Here is a 24,400-nt window from a genome sequence, read left to right on the forward strand (position 1 = left end):
TTCAGAAAGAGGGAACAGTAGTCATACTTCTCTGTGGAGAGTTTTTCCAGGCTCTCCAATATTTGCTCAGATGAGTAAGCCTCCCGGTGTCTTCTCCTGACCACACAGTCCTGGATCTCTTGTCCCATGGGATGTATTTTCTTATCCATATTTTGAGGCTTTACTTTTTTCCACTCTCCTCTAACTGGAACACAAGGAGAAGCTCTTATGCCATTCCAAGAGAAGGAATATTGAAAACAGTGAGGGTCCTGCTACTCACAGGTTCCTCAGCTGACAGTATGGACCATACTAGAAAGATTCCTACTGAAACAGAATGGACTATTTTGTCACCATGTCTGTGGGAACAGAAATTAACCCTTCTCTCCTGCTTTTCCCCTCCCATCTTGCCATCTTCCATTCTCACCCCTGTTATCCTCCCCATTCTTTCTTACCAGGGTCCCCGGGGTCCTGAGGGAACACCAGGAGAGAGGGGCCCACCAGGAGAAGGGTTTCCAGGACCAAAGGTAACAAAAGCTTCTGAACCAGTGGAAAAAGTGCTTTGTCTTACAAGGTCATGAATTATAAACCGTTAGAAGTCAAGCGTTCTCCTGGCCATTTTTACCCTTCTAAGTAAAAGAATATGCAAATTTCTCCATAACATGAAAGCACATATGCATGAAATTCATAATTATAAAATAAGTAATCAGAAGACTTGCATTTTGTGTAATTATTGTATATTAATTAAAAGTTATCTTAGTTTATAGGCACTAAATCTCCATTCATTTGTTTTGGGTTTAGAAATTAAGTTACTGAGTGTAGCTATGGCAACCCTTGGCTTACAGCTTTGTTTTTACTAAACTCAGATAAGAAAGAGAGTTTAACTCTCCAGTTTTAATAGTATTGCTGCCAATATCATAAGAAGAGTAATTGCATCACAAAGAAAGAACAAAACATTCTGAAACAGTTGCTGTTGACCTGGACTTGGGAAAGCAGACTTCCTACTGCTTCCTCTTCTCTGTGTGTTGGCAGTTCTTTCTGTAAAGGCCCAAAAGAGCAGGTTCTTCAAGCTTTCTGAGCCCATGATAACTGTACAAGCCTTGGCTCTGTTGTAGTCTGAAAATAGCCACAGACAGTGTATGAATGATGGCCTGTGGCTGACCAATAAAACCACATTGACAGAAGTAGGCAGTGGGTCTGGTTAGTGGTCTATCGTCAGCCAATTCCTGGTCTTCTGTCTATAGCATATCTGCCAGTGGCCACATAGAAAACAATTTTCTAAGGTACTTTGGGCCCTATCCACAAAATTTTAGAATAAGAGACATGCTTGAAATCTTTCGTCATTTCCAAGGTCTTTCTCTGAAACATACATGTTGGGGTATACACACAATCCTGAGAACCACGTGCTACTCTTCAGGTGTCTAAGAATCTCTACACATGTCATTCTTTCTCAGGCCTGAGCCCTTAGACTGCCATATGGCTCTAAGCATCTCACTCTCACCTCTCTTACCATGATCAACATTTGGTACTCTTGAGAAACTTACATTTCAAGAGGGGAAAGCAGTTAGCTAAAGCAATAGACACTAAATCGTGAATGATAGATGGGTTAAATTCTTGTTAAATTTATTATAGATTGGAAATAATATGTGGGCTAAGGTTACCTTACACATGAAATGCCTTTGACTACCAAGGAATCATGCCTAAGATATCAGATCAAATGCAGTTTATTTCTATGTTTCAAAAATTTTTATGTGGTTTCTTAAGTATTTTTACACCTAGTAGACTTCTAGTTATGTCTAGCCCAAGCAATCTGGGAAATTCAAGTAGCCAGAATAATTCTCTTTCTATCTCTGTGTGTTAAACCAGAGGAGGGGGTGAGAATATTATGTTAATTACTAAGATACTAGAAAGTACAATATTCCAGGGAATGCCTCAATGGCATGTCCAGCATATTCTTATACTACATAAAAGTAATACAATATGGGGCTGGAGTAATTAAGAGTATTAGCTGCCCTTCCAGAGAACCCAGTCTTGACTCATGATCATATGTAACTCAAGTTCCCGGGGATCTAATGCCCTTTTCTGGCTTCTGATGGCATTGGGAGTGCATGTAGCACACACACATTCAGGAAAATCACACACACACACACACATACACACACACACACGTTATTATCATAGTTCATTCAAGATTTTCCATGAATCCTTATAACCTTACATTTTCAGTTGATTTTTCTAAATTGAAATATGGAATCAATAATCCAATTTCAGCAAGCAGTAGTTTACAGGAGAGACAAATTTTCCTTATCACCATGAATCCATTTCTGTCATTAGTAAGGAAAAGCAGCTTGCTATCACTAGCCACACCGCAAGACTGATTGCTTCTCTGATGGGATTGGAATTTAGCTCTTTTTCAGCTTGAAGTGGTGCTGTATACATGCCTTTCTTGGATAGACTCATTCCTGTTTTAACGTTAAAACCAATCTTTTTGTATTTCTGAGTTGCAAATCTCAAAGTTCGAATTACTCATTTTGAATAAACAGTGAGTTTAGATACTTGACTTAAAAAACATTAATGTGAACCATAATTCTCCGTAACTGTAATAGAAACTCTTAAAAGTCTTAGTTTTCTTTGTGTACTGATACCTTTCCAATTTGCTTTCAGGGTGAAAAGGGTTCTGAAGGACCAATTGGCCCACAAGGATTGCAAGGCCTGTCAATCAAAGGAGATAAGGTATTGCATAGAAAGTATGTAGTGGAAGCCATTATAGTGTAAAATTATTTTTGACATTGCTCTTTATTCATGTGCAGTTTGAGTTGCATATAATAAGACAACCATCCCACACAGGTATCTAGGTAATTATAAACTAGAAAGTGTTAGGTATTTTACTATGTGGGATGAATTGCAATGTGAAAATTCACATCATCTATATTTCAAATAATTCCTCACTTATTTGAGTTCTAACTTTCAATGCATTCTGTCATCAGCAATACATCTTTGAAACCAGATATTAGCAAAAGATACTTCTTGGTAAAGAACACACTAGGTAAAGAAAAGTATATGATGGAAGGGGGAAGGGGAGGGAGAAACGGTGCAATTATATTATGACCTCAAAAATTAAAAAAAAACATATCGACTGTAATATATTACATAAATATGTATCTATGCATCTATGTACCTAACTTTATATCCTTGGGCTCTCGCTAAAAACTATTACCTTAAAATGAAGCCAGAGTAAAGGAACTTGTTTAAGAAAGCCGTCTTTTCTGTCCTTCAGCAGGGACTTTCAGAGTCTGCCTAATGTTAGGCAAAGGTCATTGGCTCCTTGCAGTGAGGGACACCCATGCTGGTGGAAGCCAGTGCCAACTCAGGATAAAGATGCAAACTGAGATTTCTGTAGAATTTGAGCTTGTGTTGGCTAGTTTGAGGCATATTCACAAAATCACAGACTGGCATTGGATTGGATGCTCTCAGGGAGTGGAGATAATTTTATGATTGAGTTTTTAAATGAATTTCCTCTAGCAGTTATTGGAAAATAGTTGTGGATGAGCTGCGACCAGTTAAATTTTTTTTTTTTTAAAAAAAGCAGAAGCACCCAATTTTAGACAATGTGTTGGATGTCTGAATGTTTCTTGAGGTTTGAACATTTTTTTATTATTAATTTACTTGTGTTTGGACACGATGACAAAGTACTCTTGCTTCTCTATGCTGCATAACATTGCCTGGTGTCTGTGGTTTGTGAATCTTGTAGTCTCACTGCCAGGGCCTAGCTAACACTGCCTTAACACACATGCACACACATATGCATAAGTAAAAGGTCATGAATTTTAGAGGAAGTGGAGGGCACAGGAGCAGTTGGGGGAGAGAGGGTGGGACATAAACATTCATGTGTGAACTTGCAGGAATAATAAAATGGATGTAAAAGAGATGCATGCAAAATCTAGAGACCCCATGTCAATCATGAGTCATTTGTCAGCCTCTAAGCATATCATTATATTATTTATATTAGAATAACAACTGACGATTATTTCAAGTGTCTAGCTTCAATCAGCAGTGATATATTCTCTTCCGACTGTATTTAGTTAGCAAAAATAATGGTAAACAGTGAATCATGCAAATTTTAGATCTAATACAAACCTTGGTTCAAATAGTTCCAAGGGTAACTGCAACTGTAAAATGCAAAATGCTTTGTTCTTCCTTTGGAGCTGCAAGAGCATGGTGGTCGCTGTGAGCCTTGGCCTTCCAAGGGTTCCTGCGACAGGCCTTTGTGCTTCCACATCTGCAGTTTGTGCAAAGAAAACTTTGAAACACCTGGACACTAGCACATAGAAAAGCTTTTATTTGCTGCTCCCTTACAAACCACCTTTGTCCACTCTCTCCTCACTGATCTTTTTTCCTTTTTCCATTATTTTAAGTAAAACTCAAAGTTCAGAAATGTTGCTGTGTGATTCAAGTGACAATGTAGTACTATCTTAAGGCTCACAATTATATAATCAGTAAATAAAATAATGAAGTACTGTCGGGGTCCAAGACCAGCCTGGACCATAAATTATTTCTCTAACCAGAGTGGAGGTGTGGGATTAAAGACACAGCTCACACGACTTTTATCGGGAGGGAGTTTTCAGGAATACCTGATAAGTTCTGAATTCACATCCTGAAAATCACCCACGCTTATTCTCCAAATAGCTTTTATACCAAAACATAAACTGAGGAGGAAATTTATTAGCATTCTGTTTCCTAGGTAGCAGGGAGAATGACTGTGGTCATGTCCATACCTTTTTATGCCCATTTTGTCAGTTTTCCTCTCTGTCTTCCTGCTCTGTATTCCTCCTCTGTCACATAGACTGAATTAACACCTCTTTCCCAGGTGCTCTTCCAAATTACAAAGAAGGAACAGAGCGACATTAGCATATCTGACCCTTTGTTTAGGATGGTGTCCTCAGTTTGTCTGGAAAGGCTACCTAGCCTTCTGTGTGGCAGGTGCAAACTGTGGCCTGAAATTCTGGCCACCATACAATGTAGAAATATGGGCCTGTATAATATGGTCCTACAAAGTACTTAGAGCACAGATATTTATTTTCTTTAATAAGATGATTAATTTTTACATAGTACTGTGTAATAGAAAGACATTTTCATATGAGCATATATTATAAGCTTGGCATCTTCCCCTTCCCATGATCCTCCCTTCTCCAGCCCAGGAGTCCCACAGACAGTTGTGCTTCTGCTTTAAAGTCATGTGTGCTTATAGGATTTTATGTAACACATAAAATTGAGGAACGTGAACAAGAGAAAGCATATGTCTTTCGAAGACTATCTTAATTCTCTTTGGATCATTTTCTCCAGTTGTACCCATTTAAAAACATTTGTTTGTTTATTCATTACTTCATGTAGTGATCAAAGGTTTCCTTCGTGGAGTTGGTTTTCTCCTTCCACCTGTACATTTGTCCTAGGGGTCAAACTCAGATCGCCGGGCTTGTGTACCAAGCACTTTTAGCCACTGAGCCATCTTGCTGGCCTAGTTGTTTCCATTTTGAAAAAGCTGGGGGCTGGAGAGATGACTCAGCTGTTAAATGGTAGCCCACAGTTATATCACAAATGATAAAACTTCATTCCTTATGGCTGAAAGAGTTCAATTGTGTTACACCACATTTTTTACCCATTTCTACATTGCTAAACATTTAAATTGGTTATTACCTTAGCTCTTATGAGTACTGCTAGAACAAACACTGAAGACAGCATAGACATTTAATTGCAATCTCTGCATGAAGGGGGTCTTTGCTTTCTTTACTGACTCATTGTAAATTATTGGTTTTGAGCTGAATTCTGGAGTCAGCAGACATGAAACTAACTGTTGTCATCTTGTCATTCTTTTTTTTAAAAATATTTATTTATTATGTATACAATATTCTGCCTGTGTGTATGCCTGAAGGCCAGAAGAGGGCACCAGACCTCATTACAGATGGTTGTGAGCCACCATGTGGTTGCTGGGAATTGAACTCAGAACCTTTGGAAGAGCAGGCAATGTTCTTAACCTCTAAGCCATCTCTCCAACCCCCCATCTTGTCATTCTTGAAGGTCATCAGGGAAATGGAGACACAGAAAGTAGTTTTAAAGATGATTAAAGTAGACAAGGCATGAGTACAGGGCTGCTGGGGATGAAGGAACCAAGTTCTGAATTAGAACATTTTATCTCTGAATTAAAAACTTAACACATTTTTATTCTAGTGTGTGTCTTGACACAAGTTAAACATGCTTTAATTTATATAAAATCTGATCAACTTATGTGATTTTGTTCATTAATAACTATTAGCTCAAGTTGCCTGCTTGTCTTTTTGAACCAAATGTCACTGGCACACAGGCGGACCTGGCCATTTACATTTCCCCTGTGGCTGTTTACATGCTACTAAAGCAGCAACCTTCAGTTACAAAGCAGACCTTATGTTGGCTTTCAAGCCAAAAAGATTCATTATCCAACCTTTCAAAACAAGGTTTGCTAACTGGGCCTGGAAGTACAGGCTTGTAATTCTAGCCACTCTGGAGGCTTAGGGAGGGGGAATCACAGATTCAAGACTGGACCACAGAGTAAGTTCAAGGTTAACAAAAACAACATTGAGAGCTTGCACATCAAAATAAAATGTAAAGAGAAGGCTGGGAATCTGTCTCGAAGGTAGAGAGCTTGCCTCACCTGAGTCAGGCCTTAGGTCCAATCTCAAGGACCCTGCCCAAAAACATTGACTCTCCCTGATGTATTCTAAATATAATTAGCATTAAGATAATCGAAGCAAATTTGTTCACGCCGCTCAGAGGCGTAGGTCTCAATAGGTGTACTTGACCTAACTGTAGCTCTTATTGACCCTCCCCCTTTGAAGCTGTCCCTCTTCTTGGTCTGTCTGGGTGCTCTTCTTAGATCATGTTGCTGTTCCATTTCTCTGACCTCTAAAGACTGGAGTTCTAGAAAGACTTGTCTCTGATCTCTGTTTCTTGGTAAAGTCATCCAGGCACGGCACTAACTTTTGTCACTATTTTGAGGACCCTCAAACTGAGTCCCCTAGTCCCAATCTCTCCTACTTATTGTCTTTGCTTAGGTATCAGTTTTAGGCTTTTCAAATTTAGCAAGTCTGGAACAGGGCTCCAGGTATGACTCTCACCCCAGCCTAGCTTGCTTTCTCCTTCTCGGTAAGTGGTAGCTCTCTTCCTTCAAAAACCCTGGGTTCTTCCCAGTCGACAGCAGATTCTGTTAGTTCTATTTCATAAGCAACCTAGGACCTGAGTAGTCTCTCACATACGCCCATCTTTTGAGACACGGTCTCACTACGTAGTCCTCGCTGGCCAAGAACTTGTTATGTAGACTAGGCTGATAGCTGCCTCACGGAGATCTGCCTGCCTCAGCTTCCTGCGTGCTAGGATTAACGGAGTGTGCCGCCACACCTGCCCTCACTGTAACTTCTTTCTTTTCTTGGAGAAGTTTGGGCTCTTTCATTTTGTTTCCTTTCATTTCTTAATTTTTGATATGTTATTTGAAAAGTTTAAAAATATTTCTTCAATTTATTTTTCTCACACTATTAATTTTATACTTTTGAATATTAGCTGCGCTCCATAAAAAAGTTTGTGTTTTTGAAATAACTTTATATAGCTTGAGTTGTGAGAGAAATGACTGCTACATCTAAACTGATACCAATTCTAAGTTGTTCTTAAATATTCAGGAATGTTTATATATACAAATACATATATATAGAGAGTAACAACAATTAGAGGTCATGAATCTGAAAAATAGCAAGGAAGGGTATATGAAGAGGTTTGCCGGGCAGAACAGGGAGGGGTAAATGATGTAATAATGTTATAATCTCAAAAATTAAAATAAATAATAACGATTTCATTAACAATAGCCAATTTAGATGGAACAGTGAAGACGCCACCATTTTGGCGCATCTGAACTACATGTTGTTGAAAGGAAGTGCAGGCTGGACTTTCCATGCTGGATGTGTTCAAAGCATAAAGATAGATCTTAGTCTAGGCCAGTTCCGGATTAGCAAGGCAAAGTAAATTAGCTTTTGTCTACTCATATTTTGACAGGGGGATTTGGGACCTGTGGGCCCCCAGGGACCAATGGGTGTTCCTGGTATCGGAAGTCAAGGAGAACAGGTAAGTGGTTCTTGCTTCCCCTTTCTTGGCACAGACATTTCATCCTGGTCCTTGTGTTCAGGGAGGACCAGGCCTGTGAGCATCTTTGTGCTCATTTGGCAATTGAATTCCAGCAGATTGTAAGTTCAGAATAATGTAAGAAAGGATAAAATGTATCTATCATGAAGAGATTATAATTTTAGGGCTTTCAGAAATTCAAAAGATAAAGTATGTGTTTCTTGGTGCTATGTCTTCCTCTGTTAAAACCTTATTAATAGGTGTTTTGGTATAAAATTTTATATTTGTAGTGCCCTTTGGGAGAGATGTATTTTCTCACATACTGGCGTGTGTGTTTTCCTCTCTAAAGTTTCTGTATTCTCAGCTCTGCCAACAGAGGAGTGTTTCAAATTCCCTATATCCACCTACCTAAGTGTAGCATTGGGATTTAAGGAAGTACTGGGATCAGGGCTGACCTGTTACCTTAAAGGCATCCTTCCCCCAAAGAAGCAGACCATGATGGGATTTGTTTGTAAAGGACGTGGGGCCTCTGTGGTCAGAAGAGAGGAAGGATGGCTGCATGCTCAGAGCTAGAACTACCCAGGGAAGCTGGAAAACTGTGTCAAATGTGTGAAGCCCAAACATCAGCACTATCTGCTATTGTTCCCTCTCTGCCTTTAGCCATGTAGTCTTGTTTCATCGAAGCCACCAGCCAATACAGACTTATTGTCCTGGCTAGGGAGTGGAGAGCTCGTTTGAGTAAAATTGAATTCTTATGTTTCCTGGAGAATGCATAGTACTTTCTTGACCTAGAGGGATGGTAGAAGATAAAGGTTTGAAAGTGAGGTAATTCCAAGTCTCATTGTTGACCAGAAATGTGAGTTTATTCCTAAGAATTTTTTAAAAATCCTTATTACTACATATTTGTTATATCAAGGTCAATCTATAAATAAGTGTCAATAACAATCAGACTTTGGTATTCTGGCTACTGATGATCCTGGGTTGACTCTCAGGATCTACAGTTTGTCTGCTGGGTCCTGCAGGGCTACCTTCTGGTCCTGGGATCCTGGCGGTACTGTTAGATCCTGGGTTTTGTGGTTTCTTGAGGCTGAGATACTAATCGGCAATTGACAATGGGGTTCAAAGACAGGCCAGTCTGTCCAGATGGTCTGGGGATTCTGGACCTCCCACCTGTGGCTTCCTGCCTTCTTGTTCCCTTTAATGCTGGTTCTTAATGGAGACTGTTATATTTTTAGTGAAAAAAGTTTTTTTTTTTTAATTTCTTTGGATTTTATATGCCCTTTCTTCATTACAAAAGCAAAACAAAAACTTAGAGGCAAGATGTCTTTACAGGGCTTACCCCATAAATGACCCTGTTGATGGGGAGCAGAATGAGTGCAAGTGTTTGTAAACTGTGCAAAGAATTGGTTTTCTCTTTTAAGAGAAATGGCACAAATGCTACTTAATCTCTGCTTATGCAGTCATCGGATTCCGTTCTTATATTTCATCTATCATGTTTTTGTGTTCATCACTTCCTCCTCTTCATTCCTTATAGAAATGTATTTCCCCATTCAAATATTTATGAGGAAAATCTGTTTCAAGCAACCTGTAGACAATGTCCTTCAAATGCTCTTCATATTTTGATGAAATATTTGGGCACTCGATCACCTCAGATGTTTTGCAGAGTAAAATGGAACAAAAGTAACCATACGTGGTTATGTAACAATCAATGCACCACGTACATGCTGTGGTATTCTGTTCTTTGTCCGTTAGATGATATTTATAGACAGCTATAAATTAGAGAAGTTCCTTCTTGGAACCACGGTCACTCCTCTAAATTGTAGGGACTTCTCAGTCTCATCAACTGGAGAAAAAGGAATGATATTTGTATTTTATTTTAAAATATGTTTATTTTATATGTATGAGAGCTAGCCTCATACATATAATGAACATGTATGGATGTTCATTATATGCATACCTATTACCTGTGGAGTCCAGAAAAAAACATCAGACTGCCTAGAACTGGAGTTACTGTTGATTGGCACCTGCCATGTGGGTGCTGTGAACTTAACCATTCTGTTATAGTAGTAAGGGCTCTTGGTCACTGAACTGACTCTCCAGCCCCAATATTTATATTTTCAAAATAAACCAGCAGCTATACTAGCTAACTGGAGCAAAAGAGATGACTTTTTGCAGTATATAAGAATAAATTAATAATGTGTCTTATAAGTATTATTTCTACTGTTGTAGTTTATTGCATGCAGACAAGTATAATTTTAATGTTTTATCTTGATAGCCTTTAATTTTCTTTTTCCGATGGGGGCCACATCTTCTCTTTCCTGACACTGAATAAAATTCCCAATGGAGCACAGACTTTGGATCTCTTTTAGACATCTGAAGCTGTAGGGCACAGGAGTTGTCTTAGACCACAGGAAAACACAAATATTTACATTATGAGTCATAATAGTAGCAAAATTACAGTTATGAGGAAGTGACGAAAATAATTGTATGTCTGGGGGTCACCACAACATGAGGAACTGTACCAAAGGGTCACAGCATTGGGAAGGTTGAGAACCATTGGCTTAGAATGAATGAGAACTCACATAGATCACTCTATCCTCATCCTAATAGTCAGGACCTAGTACACATACATACACCTAATTCTACTAGGAAGCAGGAGTTGTTTTTGTTTTTTGAGACAAGATCTTGCCACACAGCATTAGCTGGTCTGTAACTTACTATATAGACCAGGCTGGCCTGGTCTTGTTGCCTCCCAAGTGCTGGGATTAGGTGTTCACTGGAAGCATGAGATTTATTCCAGGTATTCTCGTGGACCAACTGACATTTCTCTTCCCATCCTAGAAGGAAAGGCTATGCATTGGGGTTTAAACAGTAATGATTGCTCGGACACTTCCTGTGGTCCAGCCAGTAGTCAGTGTGGTGTCAGCAGTTTGTAACACAGAGCTATACCTTCACTTCAGAAGATACAAGGCATTCCCCAAACATCTTAATTTCACTAATAACATTTAAAACTTTTATTCTAAAGGGGATGCAAGGTCCAATTGGTCCACCTGGTCCACAAGGACCCCCGGGACAAGGCTCACCTGGTTCCAAGGTAACTTTCTGAATGACAGAAAAATGCAATACATTTATAGTATTATTGTTGTTTATGATTGATGTTCAATGACTTTGCAAGAGAACAGATGGAATTAACTTAAAAAACCGGAACATTCTACGCTAAGTGATGCTGATATTATTAATGGCTTAGAAGGCATAATACATATTCTTTTTGCTTTAAAATGCTTTTACTTGTATAACCTTTATTTATATCCTATCTCATTTTTAATTATTGAGACCCTATTCTAAAAGTGCAAGTAGGCATCAATACCGTGACCCTCTCTGGGTTGGTGAGCTTGCATTCTCACCAGCGTTTCTACAGTGGGTTCAACTTCCAACACCTAAAAAGATGGAGACAGAAATGACGTAAATAGTCAAAGTTTTCCTTAAATTTTGGAATCAGATTACCATTTAATTTGGAATTCTTCTTCATTGCTTGGGGAGAGGCAGTTATTACAATTAGTCACCTTCCACATTGCTTCAAGGATCCCTATTTGTTGTTCTAAATAAATAAATGATACATCTCAGAAAAGCTTGCTCACCTTGGAGCACACATATGAGACAAAAACCATCATTTATACCCTTCAGATTACTGATTTATGTGTTGGCTTATTTGTTCATTCGTTCATTCATTTGTTTTTTTTGAGTGTGGGGAAGACAAGATCTTTCTGTATAGACCAGGTGAGATTATAGGTGTGTGCTCCTGTGGGCCCTTGTTTTATTTGGGATGCATTGAGAGTTTGGGTTGTTCTCTGGTTTTGTTGCTGCTCTTAGTTAGAGATCAGTAGGGTTTTCAGTTATGTGCTGTAACTATCTTTTCAAGGTGTCCCTACAGGTGTATATTACATGGCCTATAGTTTAAGTCAAACTTAAAATAAAAACCCATGTAACTGAAGGTACTTCATGTGTGTGTGTGTGTGTGTGTGTGTGTGTGTAGTGTGATTAGGTACATAAAATTGTCTCACCTTGTTGATATCTATTTTGAGAGATCAAAGTCAGGAATGTATTACTTTCATGGTGCTTAATATTTAAATATTCTTTGCTTTCCAGGGAGAAGTAGGCCAGATGGGACCCACAGGCCCTAGAGGACCAATGGGAGTTGGAGTACAGGGTCCAAAGGTGAGTTGAGTTGAGTGTTGCTCAAATGCAAGTAGGCAATTTACAAAACACATTGTAGGGTTTCCTTCACACAAGGAAAAGAATGCAGCTTGTTTCTGTTAACTTTAAAATGTGGCTAAGAGGAAAAGTATAATTATTATTTCTTAGTTTTCTTGGTCTTTCTGTTGGACAGGGTCATTGTAAAACTCATATTTCCCTCAGGGCAGGGACCTTGTTCATCTCATTTGTTATTGGATGCCTGTTTTGACAACATGGTGAGCTTTTAAATACTGCTGAGGGATGAATTACTAGTTTATATAACCTTCACAGGTTCTGTTAGATACTGCTGAGGGATGGATTCCTACTTTATAACCTTCACAGGTTCTGTTGCTCATCCTGAAGGCCCCAGTGAGTCACCCTGCATTTTGAACTTCACCATTATTTGGCTGTCACTGCCAAGATTCTTAACAACACTTGGGTACTAGAAGAATAGTCAGATGTAGGCTTAACAAGAATGTACATACATCACAAAAGACAATAGGACATTAATGAAGCAGCGAAACTATCATTCTTGCATGGATTTGATGTAATATGTACTATGCTAAGTGCTAAATATGTATGCACACATGTAGATATACAGTATTCAAGTATGCTCATATAAAGTACAGTTTACATGTCAGTTTGCCACCCTGTTTGCAAAGCCATCTATGCCTTGTATTAGTTCGCATGTGCTTGTCTGTAGGAATTAGTGCCTAGATCTCTGTTCTGCCCCTGCAGCTATGTGGATTTCTCTGCACTATCACCTTCCTGTCCTGATTCTTTAAGCTGCAAGCCAGAGCCAGCTGCCCAAGGACCAACAGTTTCTGAAATGCTGGAGGCTGTTGTTTATGGGACATAACAAGTCACAGGTTTTCACTTCCTTAAACAAATTTGTTTGACCCTGTTATACCTGATTTGGTTGATCACATGCAGGAGGGAGGGATGCGGGCAGGATGTATGTCAGGATGTGCTATTGCCCCTGATTAGATGTAGGTGGGAGGTGTGAAGGCAGGAAGTATGTCAGGATATCTTGTTGCCCCTGATTGGACCTGATGGGAAATACGGAAGTCTTATGGGGTTACCTTTTTAAGTCTCTGCAAAATGTGACTCACTGCTGTTTTCTGGGAATCCAGGATGGATCTGGACAGAGTTCATCATCCTGGCCAATATTTAATTAAATCTGGCTTCAAATTTGGCCCAAATTTGTAGTAGTGGCTTTATTCCTACCCTGTAGGATTAACACATGTGCAAAACCCTGTATTCAGTCTCCAGTACTGTGTAAATTTGTGTGGCAGTGCATGTCTGCAGTCCCAGCACGCAAGAGGTGGAGGAAAGGGAATCGACATTCAAGATTGGGTCTATACAGCAAGTTAGAGGCCAACTTGGGATAGATGAGAACCATTCTTAAAATATCCCATCATGTGATAAGAAAATATTCTTATTGTCTTTCTTGATTTTTATTGATTTTAACACATTTTAGAATTTCCAAATCTAATAAAATATCTTGTTGAATTCACAGGTCAACTATTTAGTTCTTTCCACTAGCAGAGTAAGGCTTTCTCACTTTTTAGGAAATGTTTTCATTTTTCTATAAAGTTCTTCTACCTCATACTTTAGATAAGGTCATTCCCAGGCTCCCCAAAGAAATTTTATGAGTATGAATTGTTTTCTTTCCAACAATTTCTGATTAGTTATTAGGGCATGTTGGAGAAGTACTTGTTTTCATTTTGGCATGTTGAGTTTTAGCCATAGCCACCCTGTGAAATCACTTACTATTTTTGATTGAAGAATTTCGTACTCTTTTACACAAAATCACATTGTCTGAAAAGAGACACAATTATATGATGCTTGCTGTAAATTTTTGAAGTACTCTCTGAAGTCAAAGAAATTCACTTCTATTTCAATTTTGCCATTTCTCCTTATTTATTATAAATAAGTAATGCATTTTAGTGAAGTTTTATTGTACTAAAATAATTGTTACCCTGCTAATCTGATATATTAGTAGAGATTTTTAAATTTTGAGCCATTCTTGTATTTTTTATAAGGTTAAACTCAACTGCTCATGGTATTTACTTTTTAAGGATACTTCAATTGATCAACCTTATACTGAAGACACTGTGGCCTTTTAAAATAACCATTCATAGTGTTGCTAACATACAACAAATAAACATGCTTAGTATGCACTTTGATAGATTTTGGAATATGAATAGTCTTGAAACCCCCTCACAAACAAAATAATAAAGGCATCATTACTCAGAGTTACCACACATCCTTTGCAAAACTGTCCTTCTGCTCCCCTAACTTCTACGTACTGATGTGTTTCCAATGACCTGCTCCACCGTTGGCTGCTTTTGAGGCAGATATTGCTTCTGCCCACGCAGAAGATTTATTTTTATATGCACTTTGCAGGGTGTGTGAACAGTTGCTTCGGTTGCTGAAAATCCTCCCATCATACAGGGTACTACAATTTACTAATCCATTTCCCTGGTGGTAGAAATGCTGACTGTTTCCAAGCTTTTGATGTTACAAATTAGAAACATTTATGGAGATGTCTTTAGACTTTCCCTTGTCTTGAGTAAACATCTAGGAATGAACTGGCTAGCTTAAACCAAATGGGCATTTTTTTACCTCTTTTTCTGTTTTTGTTTTGTTTTGAAAGTTTTGTAAAATAGAGAGCATGTTCTTCAAAGATTCGGAAGTTTAGTGTGGCTTGGCTGGAGGGCCAACAAGGGCTTTACTATCTTAGGAAGCGAAGAATCCAGAGCAGTGGTTCTCAGCCCCCAATGCTGTGATTCTTTAATACAGTTGTTGTGACCCCCACCATTAATTATTTTGTTATTACTTCATAACTGTAATTTTATGTTGTTATTAATCATAATATAAACATCTGATATGCAGAATATCTGATATTCAACCCCTGTGTGGTGTCATGACCCACAAGTTGAGAACCACTGACCTAAAGACTTTAAATCACTAGATCTCTTTGCTAACAACATTGTTTTACTAAACTTGACTTTTTAATAACATTTTGAAAGATTATGCACTCGTTAATGTTTTTCTTTTTCTGAAAAAAAAGTTTTTAATGTGTGTATGACTGTGTGTGCATGTGTGTGCATGTGTGTGTGTGTGCATGTGTGTGTGTGCATGTGTGTGTGCATGCGTGTGTGTGCATGCGTGTGTGTATGCATGCGTGCATATGTGCCATGTGCACACAGGAGCCTACTGACATCAGAAGAGATAGATGCCAGATCTCCAGGCACTGGAGGTTAGACCTCTGTGAGTCACTGTGTGGGTACTGGGAACCAAACCCAGATTCTCTGCAAGAGCAATGACTCTGCTTCACTGCCGACCCAACAGTCCAACCATCGTTTAGCATTTTGCAAGGCACTGGCTTGAAGTTTTCACTGGACTTTTAAATGTTCTTTACAAGTCTGTACTGTGTGCACGCTCAAGTCAGCTTTCTCTCCTAGTACTTTTAACATTGGCATCCCTCCCGCTACTCCTTTGTTACTAGTTTTAGAAACATCACCTTTTAATTCTATGGATGAACTTCAAGTTTGCTCTGTTTCTCATTTTTATCATATATTTCTAGTCAATTTTGATTTACTGTGGTTTTCCCCCTCACTAGCTTTTTCAGGTTAGTTGACTTTAAATTAGTTCAACATATTTTGCAGTGAGAACACTTCTATATTTGAGAGCAGTATTTATGTTTTAGTGAATGATTTAAAGGAGTTGTTGCTAATCACGAATCACCTGGACAGAAGAGCTGCACTTCCCGGGTCCCTTTTGCAGCGGTTATAGAGAGCTAGTATACCAATGCCACCGCTGAGCACCCTGGGAAACCAGAAATCTGTAGTTCTCAGGCTGTAGGTCTGAAACCAAGATATCTGTAGCCATGCTTTCAACAAACCTTAGGGGAATGTCCTTCCTGGCCTCTTGCCAGCTTTCACTATGGTTGTCAATCCTCAGTATTCCCTGGCCTGTGGCTGCACTCTTTGCCCCTGCTGTCTCAGAGTTTTCTGTTGTTTACACAGGACAGTATCCTCCTTTTTATTTTATTTTATTTTATTTTATTTTTTCTCATGACTCCAGTCACCTTAATAATCTCGTCTTGAATTGATTATATCTATAAAGACCCTATTTCCGACTAAACTCACTCTTTGGGGATGTCACGATTCAACCCACAACAAAATAAGGAAAGGAAGGAGATTAGGTAACTTGCCCAAAGTTGTGAAGTTTAGTTGCTAATCCCATTTCTTCTCTCAGAGGCTTTCTCAGAATTGTAAGATAAATCCAAAGACCTCACAGTGGAGGTTCACAGTAAGGACATCTCACTGAAATAACTGTTTATCCACCAGGGGGAGCCGGGTGCAGTGGGGCTTCCGGGACAGCCTGGGGTCCCAGGAGAAGATGGAGCTTCTGGAAAAAAGGTAATGTTATTGTTTTCAGAATGTCAAAACCATAGCACCAAAGAAACATCTCAGTCCTCTGGGACCGAGGCTTAATCTACCCAGGGCAGACTTTATCTGTGAGAACCTTCTTCTCGTTTACCCCAGAAAGCACCCGGTTCCGCGGTTACCTTGGTGCCAGACATGCTCTTAGCTTTGACTGGTGTTTTGGCCTTGACACTTCCTGCTTTCTCTAAGAGTTCTAGAAATCACAACAATTTAATCTCAAACAAAAACATTTTTCTTCCCGCAAAAGAGAGAGTCTGTAGATGCATCTAGGAAATTAGTCTGTCGCAAGGGCACTGAACTATTTTCTGCTGACATTTGAAGTACTCGTTTTTCAGTAAAACTACTGAAAAATAGCAGATGGTGAGGTGGAAGGCCTTTCTTGTTGAAAAAAAAAGAAAAAAACGATATTCAATGTGAAACTGAGCTTAGGGCTTTGGAAATTGGGACACAGGAGTTCTTTGTGGTATTTCAGCTTCTCTGGTTAAAAGGAAGTTTAATGCTAATTTACTGATTTGATAAGCTTCCATTTTTAGTTTTGAGATGATAATAAAGGTCTGGCATGTTTGGGGGGTGGGTTCTACATTCTGTCCTCCCAGAACCAGCTGAGACATTTGTGTCCTTTCTTTCAGGGAGAAGCTGGGCTTCCAGGAGCAAGGGGCCCAGAAGGAATGCCTGGGAAAGGGCAACCAGGCCCCAAGGTATGCAGATGACAGTTCCACAGGAGGCAGCTGTCTGTGTTTGGTCCCCATCTAAAGGGTCAACTTAGGAGCGAGATGACTTTCATTCTGGCTATGTCAAACAGGTTTACATCTTGCTTAAAATTATGGATACTGTCTTGTGAACGTTTGGAAGAAAGCAAAGGTATATTATCTATCTCTATTTCCCACATCCATCCTAAGATCTAGCATAGAAAAGAACTCAACACCTGTTTTTTCAACAAGCGGTCAACTGATATTTAAAGAAAGCGTGGGAAGGAAAAGACTTTGCAAGATACGTTGTTAGAGTCGGAAAGTACCTAAAGTTTATTCAAATATTTATAGACTTTCATATAATAGCAAGGCATAGCACCTCATTAAAAAACAATTTAGGGGATGGGGTTTGTAGCTTGGTGGGACAACGCACTTAGCATAGGCAAGGCCATGGGTTAGGTTCCCAGTCTAAAGCATGAATAAACAACATGGCACTTTTGTTATTCCCTCTAGAAATGCCACTTGAATAACCTGATTTTGTTGCTGTTGTTGTCGTTTGCTTGTTTGTTTTGGTTTGGAGACAGGGTTTCTCTGTGTGAGCTGTTCTAGAACTCTGTAGGTCAGGCTGGCGAGAAACTCAGAGATTTGCCTGCCTCTGCCTTCCAAGTGCTGGGACTAAAAGAATGTGCCACCATTGCCCAACATCTTTGAATGTCAAAATGAGAAGATATAAATTCACCCACAGGATTAGATTTTTAGCAGCATAACATACCATCTCTAAGGGGCCAAAATTCCTATAGCTTTTATGCAGAGTTTTCAATGACAATGCATACACATTAGTATTCTATTTATAATTCTATTAAAATGCTGATTTCTCAATTAATCAGCCTTGTCAAAGTATTAACTAAAGTCAAACCCTTAGTCTTAAAGGTGAGAAACTGAAATTTAAATATATCTGTACAATTTCAACCACTTGAACCTATCAATTTTTTCTTCAAACAAGGAGACAGGAACACTTTTTAAAACGTCGCATAAAATGTATGTTTAGAAATTCTGGCCTATCCACAATCAGAAGTGAGGCCATGCAGAAGGGTGATGTCTCTGAGAAAGACCTAAAGTTTAGGTGATGAAGTGGCTGGAGAAATCTCCAGAACAGCAGGAGCACATGAGTACTGAGTGTGGGAAACCTGAGAGAATGGGCGTCAATGCAGGGGGCAAAAGTACCGGAATGCACACATCACCAAGGAGAATGCAGCACAAATAACATAAGATGCAGCCAGGTCACCCCGGGCAGCACTGCTGCTTCATGACACGTGCCTGTGCACTTGTGTTCTGAGGTGATTAGGTCTGGAGGTTGAATTCGGTGGAGGATGAAAGGAACTAAATAGCTGTGGTCCTGCCTTTCTCTCCAAGGTGGAGCAGGAGCTGTCTGGATGCATTAATCAGCTGTGTCCTGCCCTTAGTTAGTGTGTGCTCTACAGACTTAGGTGCATCCTATGGATCCAGTTGGAGGCTCTTGTTGTTTCAGCAGAGCATCCTTTTGTTGATGTGTTAGTACCTGAGTCATTGGTTTTCAAGATGTAGTCCCTAGATCAGCTGGGTCTGCATTACCCAAATATTTTATATGCAAATTATTGGGCCATTGTGGAAACCAACTAAATCAGAAACTCTCTGGACATGGGGTCTAGAAACCTGTGCTCTCTCAAGCCCTCCAGATGATGGTGATCCTTGTTTGAAAACTGTGGCCCCACCAGGCGTACCAGCAATGTGCTCCACTGGGTGTGCCAGCAATGTGTTTCACTGTGTGTACCAGCAATGTGTTCCACTTGGTGTGTCAGCAATGTGCCTGTGACCTCAGCCACAAACCTAAGGAGAAAGTCCTTCACTAACCTGAACCCACATCTGGATGTAATGCCCCACAGTAGAGCCTCATTGAAAGAGAGCTTTTGTGGAGTGTAGCAGAATTCTTTATGGTTGTGGGAACACTGCTAAGTTCAGCCATGCTGAGGAGCCATGGGAGGCAGTTTCCAGCTCTGCTCCAGGGTACTGCTTGACTATCTTTTTACCAACAAAATTATTGGCCTTCTTACGTAGAATGAACTAGTCTCCCCAGTGGGGAAGAATGGGGCCTTCATTTGAAGAATGTCTCTTTTAATGTTTTTAGACTGAAATACCACGGAAATTGAGACACGGGATAAAAACCATCTCTTTTCTGAAATATAGGGTGTATTAGGACCATCTGTGCACAGACTCATGGTACAGAAGACTCGGGAATTCAAGCAAAAGTACTCTGCCATTCAGATCTTAAAAACATCAAATCCTTTTGAGTGAATGACAAAGCCTGGGCAGGTTTCTGAAGAGCATTGGCAAACCTTGGGTGGCCAGGCCATGCCTGAAAACCACTGTTTGCTGAGAGCCTGGCTCTGATGTGGTGCTCTGAGACTGTGTGCTAATACAGCCTCTGCATCTTTGTGATTATTCCGTCAGGGCGATGAAGGAAAGAAAGGGAGCAAAGGAAATCAAGGACAGAGGGGGTTTCCAGGACCCGAGGGGCCAAAGGTATGTTTCTCATATTCTCATCTGTGCTTTGAGGAGAGGGTAACTGTGTCTGGTTTTAATAGAATATTAAATTTCCACTTCAAATCTGATTATTTGTTTCCTTCCCAACAAATACATGACAACCCAACCCCCCCCCCCGAGAGGAAAATGTCTTTGGAAAACGTTCTTTTTCCAGACCCTAATAGGATGGAGTGAAGAGCTCTCACAGAGTATATAATCATTTGCGTTAGATTCTGGGAGACTCTAGCGCCAGTCATCTCTACTAAGTATGTAAAGGTGGGGCCATAGCACATCCTGCGCCCCAGCATCTTCTTTAGCTAAGGAACAGTGAGCCCAGTGCTCACTGACAGGTATCCTCCCTGATGCTGAAGAGGCCTCTGAAGGCCTGTCCCATCGTGCTCTGCTTTGAGTCATCGGAGCCAATCGCTCATACAGGAGAATGTGGTCTCGTTCCCAGAGCAGTCATGACAATACAGAGTTTAACAGACACATGTCTCTGGCACTCAGTACATGTGTACAGGCAGACATGGTGCTGGAGCAGGAGCCGAGAGTCCTACATCTTGACCTGTAGGCAACAGGAAGAGGTCGGAGACACTGGGCATGACTTGAACATATACGGGACCTCAAAGCCCACCCCCCACAAAGACACACTTCTTCCAGCAAGTCCATACCTACTTTAATGAAGTCACATTGCTAACAGAGCCACTCCCTATGAACTTATGGGGCCAAGTACATTCAAACTACCACACGGGTTATCAGAAAAAAGCTGAGAAAGTTTAACGACTAGGTAATGAGAAAACGCGTTTCTTTTTGAGTTTTTAAATTAGTTTTATTAACTTTATTTTAGGTGTGTGCTTTTTGCCTGCATGTATGCATGTTTACCATGTACATGACTGTTGCCCTTGGAGGTCAGATAAGGGCCTGGAGTTAGTGATGGTTGTGAACCATCACGTGAATACTGGAAATAAAAGCCAGGCCTCTCACAAGAGCTGCAAATGCAGTTCCATCTCTCCAACCTCAAAAGAGAAACTTTTGAAAACTGGTGTTGACACAATAAGGGAGCTACAAAACAGGATTGCCTGTAGAGCCATGATTGGTCATAGCTCATAGGGCAGTGGTCCTCAGCCTGCGGCTCACAACCCTTTTGGGGTTGCGTATCTTATATACTGTATACCAGATACTTACATTACCATTCTTAACAGTAGCAAAATTATAGTTATGAAGTAGCAATAAAATAATTTAATGGCTAGGGTCACCATAGCATGAGGAACTGTGTTAACGCAGGTTAGCGCCTTTCAGTGTTGTGGGGAAATTGTTAAAAATCCAGGTTTCTTGATCTTGCTCCCAGAGTCTCCGAGATTCCATCTTAGAAAAACTTTTGGGGATGGACCCAGGGATCCATGTTTCTTCAAGGGCCATGGGTAGTTTGAGAAACAAAAGGACTTGTCATTGTTTTTTATATTGTAGCTAATTTTATTCAAAGTAAACTTGGTATTTTAATAGAGGGATTTTTTAAAGATGAATAAAATTAATTTGTTTCTTCTATCTTTAACTCTAAAGCCAGAGCCATGTGGCCAAATCTGCCAAGTTTTGTTGTGGCTGGAACATGGTCTCCTCATCACATCTTCACCAGCTTTCTGTCCTTCACTGCCCAACCTTGGCTGTCCTTGAACTCGCCTTGTAGACCAGGCAGGCCTCAACCTCAGAGATCTGCCAGCCTCTGCCTTCCCAGTGCTGGCAGTAAAGGTGTACCCACCACACCAGGCTCTAAATTCTTCTTTAATTCCTTTTCACAATTGGAAACTTAGCTGGGTGGGACCTTGTCCTGAGGTCACCACTCCCATTATTCCCTTGCTTAAACTGCTCATCACCTTGAACGTAGGATTTAGCTACATTCCATTCCACTTCCCGGTGCTCTTTTTCTCCTTAAAATTTACATTTTGTTATTTACTCTGATCAGCTTGCTCCATTTCATTATCAATCTTCATGAGAGTTATCATTAATATCCATACAACAGCGTTTATGCAAGGCTGCTTTGAGATTTCTTCTGCCAATGCAACTAACTCTTCACTTTAGCATTAGGGAGACTTTTTGGACAAGGACAAAAAGTAGCCACTTCCTTCACCAAATCACAAGAATGATCTCTAGGCAACAAACTCTTCTCCTTTGAAACCTTTTGGGTGAGCCCCCAACAGTTCAAATAACTCTCAGAAAAACAAAACAAAACAAACAAAAAAACTAGTTCAAATAACTCTGTCTTCCATGTTCCTACTAGTATGGCCCATTAAGCCATGTGTTTAAACATTCCACTGCTTTCATGTCCCAAAGTATCTAAGTTCAAATTTCTCCAATCAAAAATAAGGTCAGGCCTATTACAGCAATACCCAGTCCCTAGTACTAACTTCTGTCTTAGTTAGGGTTTCTATTGCTATGAAGAGACACCATGAGCATGGCACCTCTTATAAAGAAAACATTTAATTGAGGTGGTGGCTTAGAGTTCAGAAATTCAGACCATTATTATCATGACAGGGAACATGGCAGTGTGCAGGAAGACATGGTGCTGGCTACATCTTGTTCAGAAGACAAGAGGAAGTGGATTGAGATTCACCCTGAGAGAAGCTTGAGCAAAAGAGACCTCAGAGCCCCTTCCCACAATGACACATTTCCTCCAACAAGGCCATACCTACTTCAACAAGGCCACACCTCCTAATAGTGCTACTTCCTTGGGTCCATTTTATTTCAAACCACCACAATATATAAAGTTGTGATGATTTCTGTTTCTGTCCCAGTGAGTCATCTTGAGCACCTTGTGATGTGCAGTGACGGTGTTTTAGCGCAGGGGCTTTCACACCGTGTTAACAGTGCTTAGGTCAGAATCCTCAGAGATGCTTACAGAAATACACATTCCTGGGCCCCATCTGTTAGATGCATGGAATCTGGATTTCAGGGCCTGAAACTAAACACTGCTTCTTTGCCAAACTCTTATCTGTGCATTAGAGTTTGGGAAACACTGGTCTAGATTCCGATGAGACACAAGTCTCTGGGACCCAATATTAGATAAAATAGAGGCAGGGGAGATAGAGTGGGACCGGGAGGCAGGAGGGAGTGAGAGAGAGAGAAAGATGTTTCAATTTCCTATTCAACTTTTAAATAAAATATATAAAATCTGCTTCAGAAAAAGGATGTGTACGCTGGACAATGGAATACTGATACAACACGGGCTATGAGAATAAAAGCGATAAGGAGGTTTATACATTAGCCAAATGCTGTAAAATTTGTGCAGAACACTATTTCTATAATTGAATGCAAGATTTTTCTGAGCTTCTTTGCATACAGTATAAAACACACACACACCACGGATTGTTTTATCTTTATTGGCCAGTAAAAAGCTACCCAAGAGATAAAAAATTCCTGCTATTCAGAAATTAATTGAACGCATTTATTTAAAGACACCGAGAACTTAGAAGGTAATAACTTCAGCAGTGGTTTGCAAAGGATGTTCCAGTCATTTTCATATTCACACTTCCAGAGACAGGGGTTTGAATGTTCTGAAATATGCAGACATTTGCTTGCTTTGCTTACTATAATTACTGCCTATGGTTTCTTTGCTTGAAATGTAACAGCTATTCTGGTTTTCTCAGGGAGAGCCGGGCATTATGGGCCCATTTGGAATGCCTGGAATATCCGTTCCTGGACCAGCTGGGCCTAAGGTATACATTCTTGGGACTCTCTAAAGTTGAAGGGGGAAACACATATATGTTTTTATGTCAGTGATGATGGTTCTACTGAGCTAGAAGTTTAGTTTGGGAAGATTTCCCACGTGTGATTAATAGTCACAGATAAACAGACTAAAAGCAGACTCCTCACCCGACACCAAGCTTGCCGTGTTTCCTGCTTCCTTTCGTAATAACTAGGCCTCAACACACATAACAACGTCATCACGTTTACAGGAGGATCTACTAAAATCTACAATTGGAAAGATGCTCTCAGTTTTGAGAGAATTCGTAGGCACTCTTACATCTATATATTTGGGTCTTATTGTCGGGTGTTATTTTAGTAGTTTGTCCCAGACACCTGCAGAAATCTTTGCTGACAGGCTTAGTAACTCTTCATTTGAGTTTCTCAGATTTGCTCAAAGGATGAGACGGATAGATGAAGCTTCTTCCCCACGGGCAGTCTATGTTCACTGTGCACCTCTGTAGTTCTTCATGTAACCTAGAGCCTTGCCAATGTTATTTGACATGAACAGGGGGATCGAGGAGGACCTGGGATGCCCGGTCTTAAAGGAGAACCTGGACTTTCTGTCAGAGGACCAAAGGTACGGTTTATTTATGCTCCCTTTCTGCA

General features: G+C 40.0%; 1 protein-coding gene across 1 annotated transcript in view; it reads left to right on the forward strand.

The window, feature by feature from the left end:
- Col28a1 (collagen type XXVIII alpha 1 chain) overlaps positions 1-24,400 on the forward strand; it is a 162,132-nt gene that overhangs the window by 64,289 nt on the left and 73,443 nt on the right. Inside the window, exons 13-22 of the mRNA XM_057779390.1 lie at positions 435-503; positions 2,641-2,709; positions 8,050-8,118; positions 11,141-11,209; positions 12,262-12,330; positions 16,707-16,778; positions 17,435-17,503; positions 19,982-20,053; positions 23,695-23,763; positions 24,303-24,371. Coding sequence (XP_057635373.1) covers positions 435-503; positions 2,641-2,709; positions 8,050-8,118; positions 11,141-11,209; positions 12,262-12,330; positions 16,707-16,778; positions 17,435-17,503; positions 19,982-20,053; positions 23,695-23,763; positions 24,303-24,371 — 696 coding nt within the window. The remainder of the gene's footprint in view (positions 1-434; positions 504-2,640; positions 2,710-8,049; positions 8,119-11,140; positions 11,210-12,261; positions 12,331-16,706; positions 16,779-17,434; positions 17,504-19,981; positions 20,054-23,694; positions 23,764-24,302; positions 24,372-24,400) is intronic.

Source organism: Chionomys nivalis, chromosome 1 (genome assembly GCF_950005125.1).
Source record: "Chionomys nivalis chromosome 1, mChiNiv1.1, whole genome shotgun sequence".
Lineage (NCBI taxonomy): Eukaryota > Metazoa > Chordata > Mammalia > Rodentia > Cricetidae > Chionomys > Chionomys nivalis.